The sequence below is a fragment of the Oxyura jamaicensis genome, chromosome 3 (assembly GCF_011077185.1).
Source record: "Oxyura jamaicensis isolate SHBP4307 breed ruddy duck chromosome 3, BPBGC_Ojam_1.0, whole genome shotgun sequence".
Classification (NCBI taxonomy): Eukaryota; Metazoa; Chordata; class Aves; order Anseriformes; family Anatidae; genus Oxyura; species Oxyura jamaicensis.
The window spans coordinates 22129158-22142336 of NC_048895.1; the positions used below are offsets into that span (position 1 = coordinate 22129158).

The 13179-nt window shown below is 35.1% G+C and overlaps 1 protein-coding gene across 1 annotated transcript in view; it reads right to left on the reverse strand.

Moving 5' to 3' along the window:
- The window catches only part of USH2A (usherin), a 414223-nt gene that overhangs the window by 231336 nt on the left and 169708 nt on the right, over positions 1–13179 (reverse strand). The window contains exons 26-30 of the mRNA XM_035320952.1: positions 12782–12912; positions 7974–8247; positions 4347–4550; positions 4150–4230; positions 1557–1742 (exon numbers count right to left, since the gene is read on the reverse strand). Of these exons, the coding sequence (XP_035176843.1) occupies positions 1557–1742; positions 4150–4230; positions 4347–4550; positions 7974–8247; positions 12782–12912 (876 nt within the window). The remainder of the gene's footprint in view (positions 1–1556; positions 1743–4149; positions 4231–4346; positions 4551–7973; positions 8248–12781; positions 12913–13179) is intronic.

Below are 13179 nucleotides of genomic sequence, written 5' to 3' on the forward strand. Positions count from 1 at the left end.
AACTTTCAGCTCAGGCCTTCCACAAACTACCAGGTAAAGTTGTATTAACAGGAAGACTGACTTTATGTATTATATTGTCTTCCTAAGCATCTACAATCTAACATTGTCAGAGAGAACAATGGGTGAACACAGTTGGTTTTAAGTTCTTAGGGTCACTCAATTTTGCAGTACTCAGCAGCTATCTGCTATAATACACTAAAAAATGGGATCAATTTACTACCTCAACTTAATATAAACAGAAATCTTATCCTTATGCCTTCTGAAAGCTGGATACAGATACCTCTTACCTGTACAGCCCAGTGTAGACTTTCTCATAACCCTAACACGCAATCATGGCATAATACCAACAAGAATTAAACTAAATTTAAGTTTCAAACATCAAAGTTTACAAACCATCTAATTCATATGCTTAGAATATACAACATAGATAAAGAGTATTCAAACAAGAAGTTAATCAAACAAATCAGAGTATGCCCATGCAGTTTTGGTATTGTAGCACATTACTCACAAATAGTCAAAAGAGCTTTCAAACTGAAGAAGATAAAATACGTGCATGCTTGCTCTTGAAAATTTATATCTACATTATAGCAGAGAAACAACACAAAACATACATATTTATGTAAAAACACTAAGCACATATTACCTGGGCTTCAGGAAAGCAGCAGTAATATACTGCCAGAGGGTTAAGGCACTTTTTGCAGTTGTTTTATTGCCTGAGGCCAAGACACATCAAAGCATCAGCTTTGGCTATTATGTTATTAGCACATTTCTAATTTTTATAAATTATATAATTAATTTTAGAGAACATATATAGTGAAAGTAAGTGTAAATAAGAAAATAAGATTCTTCCGACAGGAAGAAATGTCCCAAAATGTTCTCTTTGTAGTGGGCAAAGAGTCTACTGTTTCTAAAAATGTCTGCCTCCTATAGGTAAAAAACCAAGACACCAGAAAGCACACCTCATGTGCAGTGGTTTATACAGCTTCTGTTCACAACCCACAGCTCAACGGTGACCACATCCAATAAACCCAAAGACAAAAATTCCTTCATTCCATAATAACCTACTTCCCAGTATTAGCAAGCAAAACATCTGATTAACATAAATGCATTCTAGTTCCCACTGAAATCAGTTAGGTTGACATGGTCAAATTCAAGCAATTATATCAAGTGCTTTGGTCTATCAGGTCAAATAGAATCTTATGGGACTCAGGTATAAAGTTCACATAGGTGAACTGGATGTAAAAACGGGAGAAAGAAACATCATGTATAGTAAGTAAAAACAAACAATAAGCATTCCCCTCCAAAATCATCACTGGGTTGGGAAAAAATAGCTTAAATATTTTTAGTGCTTGAGATGTATCTTAATTTCTATTGTTCCTTGAAATCAGTACATTGCTATGTATGCGGATGCTGACAACACATACCTCCCATCCAAATATTATATATAACGTGTATACACAAAAATAGACAAATAATACTTCATAGCTCAACAAAAGGAGGTATAAACATGCCATGTTATTAGATGTGCCTAGAAAGTGGTACTTAACAACATTTACCTGTGAGCATACTAGTGTCAGCAAGCTCAGCACTAGTGATGGGTATATTGGGACCATCCTCTTCATATGCTTTCAAAATGTACTTCTCAATTACACCTATGACCCCAGCAGGTTTGTCCCAGGTGACCTCAATGCTGTAACCATTTATACTGTGAACTCTTGAGGGAGTTGGCACATTTTCTGGAACTGTGGAAGGATAAAATAGAAAATAGAGAAAATGGCAGTTCTAAGGAGACTATTGCCCCTATTCTTCACTTTTAATGGCTGCAGTAAATCAGACTCAACCATTAGCATAAATACAATTTATTAGAGTTGTAACTTTTCAGCATTGATTTAATATGACTGCACATCTTGAGCTATTCAGTTTAAGCTATATTTCAAAACCATCAAAACTCCATCTACATAGCATTCCTTCTCATCTTGTTGAGGCTTTCCAAAAACATTTAATGTATCAAATATATTTAAGCATCACTCAAAAAAGAGGATGTGGATTGTATATAGCTCTAAAATTCAGGTTTTATAATCATGCAACTGAATGAAGCAATACATTACTGCAACACAGAAGTGTTTGACTTTTATCTTTTGGGTATCTAAGCCACAGAATGCCACAAATATGGAACATCTCTAAAACATTGCATCCTCATTTACAGAAGTGCTTCAAAAATTTAAAAACTTACTAATTTATTTTCATGTTTCCAAAGTGCTAGGCAAATGTCTCAGGGCAAAGCAGAGACTTGTTAGGCCTTTTTGCAAAACCCTTTGCTTCTGATCATTCCATAGGATTGGGGGATGTCAGTGGGGAGCAAAAAATAAAATAAAATAAAATAAAAAATGAAGATGTTCAAAAGAACTGGAAAGTCAAACTCATGTATGCATGTTACTAATAAAAAAAAAAAAAAAAAAAAAAAAGGAAAGAAAAAAACCATCCCATTTCCCATAACCTTTAACTATTTATTAGATACTGCTATACCAAGTAAAGGTCTGGCCAGTAACAACTTCATCACAGATGACTGCACAAGGGATGCAGAGGAAAGGCCCAAGGAACACTATGGCAGGATGATGGATGATGAGTTTGCTGTAAATGCATGTGGCCGCCCTAGCCTGCTGATGTTCATTTGCTTTTTTGACCATCAAATAACCACTTTTTTGGTAATGTTATTGTTTAGTTTCATTATATATAAATACAGACATTGTTTGCTGTTTTTTCTGTTTGTTTGTTTTTTATTATTTGATTGGTTTTTGATAAGAAAGGTACTAGAATGCAAAGTATAAAAAATACTTGGAAGTAGTAATGCTTGTATAAAGAAGGAAGGTGATAGTCTAGGAAAGTTTTAGTTACTACAGCATTATGCTGATTTTATTCGTTCTGAAATGTATTACAGAGCAAGGTAAGGTACGGTATAGCAGATGTTCTTCTCATAAGGGACATCTCAAAAACAACTCAAAAATAATTAAATAGTGCAATTATTCTCCAACCCTGGGGAACATGTAGTTGCTTAATGCTGTGGTCAGCTTGCAAACATAAATTTATGGAAAAACCTACTGTGGTTGATATGAAAATATATATACATCTTTCTTCTGGGTGGTACACAAAATAATGATGCTAAGTTGTGTAAGAGTGCATTGCAAGTCAAATATTAACAAATAACAAATATTACCTTTTTTTTTTTTTTTTTTTTAAGATCATACATTGAATATCTTGCATCAAAAGAATTCTCTGCATTAATGGAATGCAGTTAGGGCTTCAATTTATGGAAGAGAAAAAGTTGAGTAAATAAAAAATGCAGAACTGTAGATCTTAAAACTTGCTGGCTCAATAAAGTTTTCAAAAAACACTGAACAGAAAAGGTAACGTCCTTTAAATTCTCTTCATGAAATGTAAGACAAATGTGATTTTTAAGGCTCAGCAGGAATTATGTTCCTTTGAAACCCTCTCCATAAGGCACATGCTGCTTTTCTGTTAAATATTACTGTATTTTCACACACAATGTACAGGTTACTTATAAAAAGAATCCTTCCCCCACTCTCATCATTCAACAGCAATGAGCAGCATAGCCGTATGCAGGCAATGTAAATAAAAGCTTGTACTAGACCCTCTTCTCACTAACTACATGGACTCTCATCCTCCACAACTTGCTCCTGCTATCCTGCTATCTCCTTTCTCTGCACTTGATTTTGTATCACTTGGTTATACATAGGAAAAATAGAAAATTTACTTCCTCTAGCAGACTTCCATAATGTGAGTTTGGATATGCACATATCAATGTACCTAGATGCATGTCTGTCCTTGTTCATTTAACGCAGTTTAATTATTTCACATTCCTTGCTCTCATACAATTGCATAATATAATATGAATTTGGAAAAGACTTGGAATTATATGTGGAATTTTTTTGCCTGAACACATAGCTGAAATAAGACAGTAACTTGCTACCTATCCAAAGCATCAAGCAGTTTTTGTCCCTTTAGAAATACTATGCAACTTAGACTGCTCAGTATTGTTGTCGTGGGATTTCCTCTAACCTAACATTAGATAGAGTAGGTAGCATATGGAATATATATATATATATATATAAGTCTTAAAACTGTATTTACCTGATTCTCTTGTACGAACACGGGTCCATACACTAGATACTGATCCTCCTTCATTTGAGGCAACCACCCTATAAAGGTATTCTTCAAAGAAAACAGAAACATCAAAGGGGAGAAAAAAAAAAAGACTGAACATGGTAACACATTAATGCAGAACAAAATAAAAATGTTGTATTTTGTTTAGGAAACCAATGTGTTACCTGTAAATGGTTGGAGACCATTCTCATAAACACTCTGCTCTTTTCCTCGGTATACTAGGATGGAGTCATTTCCCCTGCAGTTAACAGCACTGTCAGTTGATAGGCATCCGTCCAGATTGACTCTGACAGCACTGCTGGACACAGATGCCAAGTTAACGACAGCACCTCGTGTAAATTTAACATCCTTCATGCAACCACCGAAACCTAGCAAATAGTAAGGGATTAGTATCACATAAAGAGCCTCAGTCATTAATTAAGAGTCATTTTTGTTCCTTTCAAATCTATATCTTCAGCATTAAAGACTGTAATGTGAAAATGTTAACTTCCAACATGAGAATTCTGTCCCTCCTGTCAAGACACAATGCTAGTAAAAATCACTGGTATTCTAGTGTGGAATACCTGCCTTACTGAACTGTACTTTCAAAAATATTTCTTTTCTGCTCCATCCCTTCTACCTTTAAAATTACCGTAAAAGTGATTCTGAATTTGAAAATCAGCTTTCTGTTGCTTGCTGATGTCTTGTTGATACATTCTCCTCAAACTGATATGTAAATTTAAAACATACCAAAGCGATGACAGAGGTATATCGGATTATTGTAATACAGGTATATCTGGTATACTGTTTGCAAACATATTCTGAAAACATAACCCCCAAACTGTTGGTTTACTTGAAAAAAATAAGTAATTTTTATATTTATTTGTATATAGGTATACATTTACATTTCAGTGTGTGTGTTACATTTTTACCAATATTATAAATATGTTAAATTAGTTATTTGCAAAAACAAAATCACAACATTTCATGATGCAGTTCTTCAAGTTTCCTTATATTTCTATAATTAATAAATAAATTAATACATTGATGTAAAATAGTTTTCAGATCTGGGTAAAGTTCAGCAGTCAGTGGTTAATGTAAAACCAATGGAAACAGTAACCAAACTGAAGACTTCCATTCATTTTAGTATTAACTTTGCAAATTAAAGATCAGTCTATCACAGATCACTGCTCTTTTTCAGCTTTGTGCAAGCATTGTATTTATATCTTATGTACTTTTATAGTCTTTATTTCTACAAAATGGAAGATGAAAGCAGTATTCACACTTAGCCACCTGAGAATTCAATATTCATGCATAGTTCATGGAAAAAAGAAGCGACATTGAAGGTGGATACCTATTTTAAATAATCCTATAAAACACCTTCCCTTTCCGCCATGCTGGGATTTTAGAGATACTGCTCTTTTAAATAGACACATCTTAATTTAAGCTCAACTCCTACTCCACAGAGATTTGGTTGGTTTCTCAGAGTCTGTGGCAGAGGAAAGAATTAATCCCAGTCTCCACAAGCATCTTAATAATTAGACAAAATGAACCATTGCTTTATTTGTGATTGGGATGCATACTATATAACCTATTTTAATCCCCCCCCCCCCGTTTTTTTTTCTTTTTTTTTTTTAAATATCACTGTAGATGCATTTATCACTATTTACAGACTTCTGACTGATGTCAGCTGAGTAGTTTTTGTTTATGCTCAGGAAGCTACAGACTAAATCACAGTACAAATTCTCATGAACTTTCCTGCCAGCTCCCCTCCACAGTGACTTCTCAGGACTACATGCGATGTGTCATGCAAAGGCCCACAGCCTCTAGCTGAAATTTCTTAAAGTAAGTGACTTAGAGGTGGAGAGAGGGGCGATGAGGAGGATATTTATCCCTTGCTTGAGGTGAAGAAAACAACATTCATTTATTCAAAATTTACTACCAAGCAGCCATTAATTAAGAAAACCTTTGGTAAATATTTATTAACCTGGGAAAGTCTCCATATTCCATTTATCATACCAATAAATCATTATATTCCTAAATAAAAGTACTTTTTAAAACTCTATATTTTAGGGAGTTGTATAAAGCAAAAATGAAATAAAAAGGATTAAGTAAAAAGTATATGAAGTATGTCATGTTCATAGCATGTTTCCTACTAATTATAATTAAAACAGTTTAGTAACACAAGCTTATTTCAAATTGACATTAGAGGAAAGCAAAACACAGATGTCAATACTTTCTGGACTGTGTGCCCTAACATCCTGTGGACCTATGTCCTGTTTCAACCTTACCTCCTTTCTTTTTGCTCAGTATTGCCATTACCAATATCATTCTGATTGGTCACACTGATAGAAACTGACAGGCTATATTTGAGAGCATGATAGGGTCAGACATAAGTTAAAAATATGCACTTAAGCCAGAATTTTAATATGTGGTTGCCTAATCTTGCTCATCTAAATCTTCATTTAAGAACGCAAAAATATTTTGGTCGTCAGAAGATCTAAAACTAAGTTCACTGCTGCCATCTTATTTTGCAGTGTGCTGGGCAGGCATGGTGAAAAAAGTAATGTTAATTGATGTGCCTGAATATTCACTTCAAGCATTTACTTTAGATGTTGTTTTGTCCTAGATTCTTTGTTCGCAGATCTCTTTGCTGCAGGAACTGAGAATGCATTCACTGAGAAGGCCATACCATCTGCTACAAGGCAACATTGTCAGGCTATGACTTGGTAGCTTTTTTTGGCCATAAAAATTGTGCATATGGAACCTGGAGGAAGATTATAAAATGTGTGATACCTACAGCTGGAAGAATATTTAAAACAATATTTTTGAGCTCTGAACATTAGTGCTTTGATTTGATTCAACCCTTTCTGTAGCTGTGAATTCACAAGGCTTCTATGAAGCTCTGCAGAGCTTATTTGAATGCATGCATTTAATGTGTAAAGTTACTTAATAGATTCCCCACTAAACACTCACTGACTGCAACTTGTTTGCCCATCATATCTGAAAAATACACCAGGACTGATGAACAACATCATAAGTAACAAAAATCCACCCCCAAACAGTCAACAGGGGTAATTTTAGACAGCTTTTTGACTACATTTCATACAGTCAGTCCTTAGGTTCAGACTATAAATAATGCTTTTCTCTTTTTCCTATAAATGTGACCTATCCCAGAGCAAAAGGGTCACAGTGGATATCTCTCTTCTTCTTGGTATTTGGATGGTAATTGTAACAAGATCACCAGGTAACATAGCCAAAATCCAAATTCAGGGTTTTATGCTATTTTTTTAGACCATAATCAGTATTGTCTGCAAAAGAACTAATAAACCCTTACTGTTTGCTACGTGTGCCAGCATCCAGCCTCATTACAGTGATTTAAACTGTTTGTACTCCGTTCCATTGGTTTTGTATTCCAGATCTGTGACTAACATGACAAGTTGATCAAGTGAAACAAGTTGATTGGAACTAGCTTTCTCTGAGGGTGATCTGAGCTCCTTTGGTTGGGTATCTCAGATAACCATTTGTTACTCTCCCATTTCTTCTCTCTTATGATTTGGATTGCTCCACATATCACTAGCTTGGAAAGATTTGATAGCATTACAAAAGGATCTGGAGTAAATTAAGCTGATTGTGTATGGCTAACTGACAGTTAAAATAGCAATGGATGGGAGGATGAATTACTTCTCTGCTAAAGTTGATAAATGTTACATATTCATTAATTTATACTATGAGCAGCAGGGCGTCCACCAACAACCTTGTGCATGGTGCTAGCTTTTGAAAAACATAAATTGCTCTCAGTGTCACCTTACCTTGTTCTGGCCCCAGCTCTTTATAAAAACTCTGAATCTCAGGGGGCACTCCTCCTATGTAGATAGGTGAGTTTACTTTTAGTTGCTGAACATGGGGTTCCAGAGTTTGCTCTCTCAGTTCATCCATACTTGCTGAAACTACAGAGCCCTCCTTGTTCACAGTTACTTTCTTCCACTTTCCATCACAATAAGACAGTCCTAACCAGAGATCCACTTGTGTAAAGACAGTGCCCGTTTTCAACAAGACGTTTAATATTCCACTTTTCAGTTCAATCTATATATTTTAAAACAGAGAAAAGAGTTTGAAAAAGACATCACATACAGAACAATAAAAGAGGAGTACATTGCAGATATTTAAAAAATAAATCAGGTATAAAAATAATAATGATATTTTTATCTTCAGGATAGCAGAAATTCAAGTAAAATTGTTTGCACAAACCATGCCAAATACAGTGCATCAGTTAAATTCAAAATGTAGGAACACATTCTGTGTTGGTTTTTTGTTTGTTTGTTTTGTGTGTTTTTTTTTTGTTTTTTTTTTTTTTTTTTTTTTTACCAACAGACTTGGCACTAATGTAACCAACTAAAAAGAAAAAACAATGAATAAGAATTGATTCCCCCTCCCCCCCCCTTTTTTTTGAGAATGAGAAAACAGTATTTTATCTATCAATTCATTTTTTTGGAAGAATGTAAGATAATAAGGAAATGAAATGTCAGACCTGATTAAGCTCTTTTTAATTGGCTGGTGAACTCAATTTCAAATTGCTCCAGCATGTACATTGATTCTGTATTTCATCCTCATTCTCCTAAATCTTGTAAGAAAATAATTGTTTTTGTATGTGCTTTTTGAGACTAACGTGTGAGTTTTCTAATAGAAACACATTTTACTTAAATTTTTACTGCAGAAGTTTCTAAATGCTTTACAGCAAAACTCTTTATCCTAACTGAATTGAACGCAAGCGGGGTGAGAGTGTAAATTGGCAGGTATAGAGCACTAAACATTTTGATGATGAACTTGCGGTTGAAAAATATGGATAAGCTCACAAAAAGGCATTTCTTCTTCCACGACAAAGTCTTAAATAAATAAAAACTAAAAAGTTAATATAAATGCTTATTACCAGTATTGACAAGCTGACATATTTAGGTTCCTGGTAACATTAATGTTGCAGTATTCATAATCAGATTGTATTTTCTTAACAGGGACTCCAGTATATGAAAGAACTCGGTACTTGAGATGCCACTGGCAGTATTTATCCTGTTCCAAATTGCACACTGACTGCTTGCTCACAAGACTTTTGTTAAGTCAAGGGTTTTGCCTGTCTATTTGCTTCTTTAGGACCACAGCTTTTCCCATTTCTATGAGTAAACAGACTTTCATAGCTTAGGTTGCTAAAATACAGGTGAAAGATAGATTATGGCAACAGTGTTGATACTATAGCTTGTAAAAGCAGTACATTGGACAAGTTGTCATTTTTTTTTCATTGATGGGAAGAAAGTGTTTCAGCTGCATGACTACAGCAGTACACCAACAAGTCTGCCAGACCTGGCGGCTGAAGAGAAGACATGGTGATCAACATGGGGTGATCGACTCAGCACATCCCTTCTTCCAATTTACTCAGTTTGATATTGTCTGAAAGCAGGCAGAGATTGATGCTTGTGCTTTTTGTAATGACCTGGCTTGACATTTAGAGTGCCCAAGAACAGCTAGAAGACCACTGTTCAATTTGAACTGTTCTACATGTTCTGGGACCACTTTAAAAATGCTTGATTGTTAATTTATCCCATGGATATACATTGTGATGTTAAACCATAAATACATGAAGATCATCTTATTCTCCTGCCAGACACGTTAGTTACCAGTTAGTTCTCTCACCAGAAACAAGTTAAGATCATTCTAAGAGCATTACACCAAATACCCAAACCTAAACAGGTTCTCAGTTCAATGGTTAAAAGCATACTTTTTAGAATTTGGAATGCAGATATAAAGCATCACTGCAACTTGAAATGATACTGTCCTCTACATAAAATTCTTATTTTGAGCATGCAGTGTTGGAATCAGGAAAGCCAAAGCCCAGCCAGGATATGGAAAAGGACATGAAGTGCAAGAAGAATTTCCACAGGCATGCTGGCATGTTCAGCAAGCAGCTGGTTACTTGTGCCATCTCTCAGGTATTGATACTGGGACCGATTCTGTTTAAAAAATGTATTAATAACTTGGGAAATTGAATGAATGTACTCTTAGGAAGTTTGCAGGTGATAGTAAAGAGGCTACAGCTGATATTTTGGGCAATAAAAAGCAGCTTTGATTAAAATGTCTTGGAAGGTCCAGGTGATTACAAATTGAACACTGGTTAGCAGTGTACCCTTGAAATGATGAAGATCAACCAGGCACTGGACTGTATTAGACAGTAGGCAGTGGGTCCAAGGAAGATATATTGGCACACTTGAGTAAATTGAGTGGAAGGGCACTGAGTTACTCAGGGTTGGCGTACATGACATATGAAAAGAGGCTGAGAGAAACAGATTTATTCAGTCTTAAGAGTAGGTGTGATGAGAACTTTCAACTCTGTTCAACTACTTTGTGGAAGGATATAGAGAAGAGAGACCCAGATTCTTCCCAGATGTGCACAGTGAAAGGATGAGAGGCAACAAGCAAGTTGTAACAAGAAAAAAATCACAGTTAGATATCAGAGTTTTGTTTTTGTTTTTCTTATTTTCATGGGGAGACACATGCCATAGCAAGAGCGAGCAATTCATACTACTTTATCTGTTCATAGTTTGCTCACAATTATTATGTCTGGATCCAAAGAGAATCAGATTGACCTCTCTAACTTCAGTGAATTATCGCAGGGCTTGGAACTTGTGGAAGAAATGACCTTTACACAGAGCACCTTTCTAGGACATAATTTTGTCTTGGCTAGAAGACAAGAGAGACTCCTGGGCAGTTTGGTAGCAGGCAGCCATGTGTCTAGCTACAGTCATTCCAAAACTATAAAGCTAATAAGAGAGCTGTGATCTATGCAAAGGGATGGGTCAGGGAATACCATCAAACGCTGTGCTCAGGATAAGTGGTATAGCTTCTAATCTGTTTTGCAGTGCAAGTGTCTCCTGACCAAAGCTCCTAACAAAGACATCGTAGCTCATGCGCAACATGCTACACACCTCATTTTCACTTTCTATTAACCTTTTTTTGTGAGCTCAAGTGTACGGAAAAACCTTCTGTCATCATTATGTATGTGCAGAACACAAAGCTACAAGGGTTGGAAAAGCATGCATATACACATCCTCTCTAAAATTCCTCATCGCAGGGTTATGGAGATGTCCCAGTCAGGTGTAAAGGGAGATTAATTTTTTTTTACTTGGTTTAGAAAAAATACTATGAAAACTAACCACAATTTTTGGTGTTAAAATAATATAAATATAAAACTGGCAAAAATCTGACAGTATGAGTACAAAAGTGTTTTTTCTACATTGTGCTTTTGACTACACTTTCAATTTACTCAGTCCCCTCTCTCTTTTACAGCCAGAACTTTTCTCATATTTCTGTTAGTCTTTCACAGAGCAAGAGAAAGGAAACAAGGACCACATGCCACAAAAATCTCCAGAAGAACCGAAGCCCCACATTTGTCCCTGTGAATACTATTCAAGTAAATAGTGCCCCCCTACCATGAATTACATATATATTAGTCTTTTTAGTGTGGGACAATAGTGTATATAGCATCTTTTACTACTAGCCCATGACTGGTCATTACTTGAGGACAAACTAAAGCAATAGCATGTAATTAAGTAGACTTGCTATTGCAACTCATTATAATTTCTGAACCAAGGCTGCTTGAAAAGGAGGAAGTAATCAGGTCTAGGAGAATTCAAAATCCAGGAAAAAAACATCTGCTGAAAAAGTAACATAAAAAATAAATACAGAATAAGTTATAGCTGACCTGAAAAGGAGAAAAATATATTTATACACTTTATGTCAGAAGTTTAAAAGAAAGAGCACATTTGATATAATGCCATACAATAAAACAGGCTTTGACATGACAAGCCATTAGCAGAACAGCTGCAAAGTAATAAATAAACAAATAAAATAAAATGGAAATGGAAAGGGCAGGTCAGGTTATAAAGAATAACAATAGACTCAAAAATCTCTATATGTAAATGATTGCTTCTTGGATCTACTAAAAAGAAATATTACTTTCAATGTAATCCTCTGTAATAGCTACTAGTTGGTGCAAGTAATAACTACAGCTGATCAACTATGCAGTGGTGACCACAGTCTAATTATATTCAAAAGCCTTGGAAGAAGAAAAATATGAAAACAAAACCATGTAATCAATACAAAGAGTTTGAAAAACTGCAACAAACATATTCAACCTTAACCAAAGTCCTAAGCATAAAACAGTCTTATTTAACAGACACAAAATGAAAGCTCATAGGCATCTCTCACAAATTTGCCTAATACAGGACTTTCGCAGCTTCCTCAACAGTTTTGAAACAACAGTGAAAGAGGTGAGACGGGATTAAACTGGACCACTAATTTCAGTCTGTATGGCAATTCTCATATTTTAAATCTAAATGAATAAATCTTATTGATTATAAATGAACCAAGAATGAAGAGAACTCTTTTAATACAAGTCTCTTATTCTACTTTTGGTCACTTCTAACCCAGCAAAGAGAATAATTCTGCTTTTTCATGTACTGATATTTTTCTTATAAATAACATGGGTAACTTATCTGCTGGGTGTATCTTAGTAAGCAAAACTCAATGGTCATACCTGAATATAGTTATTTGTACTGATTTCTAAACTTACTGCAAGATAATCTGGGCCATCTTTATTGTAAACAAACAAAAGCAAGCCATTCAGTTGATCTGTTCTGAATTTGAAGGAGATCTCAAATTCTTGTCCGCCACTGAAAACATCTGAATTCAATTCTAGGAAGCCTTGAAAGAAAGTAAATACATGAATAAGTTAATCAAATACAGAAATAATAGGCTCAAGAAACCAAAAGCAGAAATCTAGATGCTACTTTCTGCTTGGACATGAAGATCTCAGAGGTTTCAAGACTAAGGTTTATAGCTTTCACTCAGCTTTGTAAATGACACTTCTCCATTATTTATTGTAACAAACCAAACTGGTGCAATGTCCTAACATCTTGCTACAATGTGAGACCTGGCATTTTTTGCTATATTATGGACACGACTTTCTAA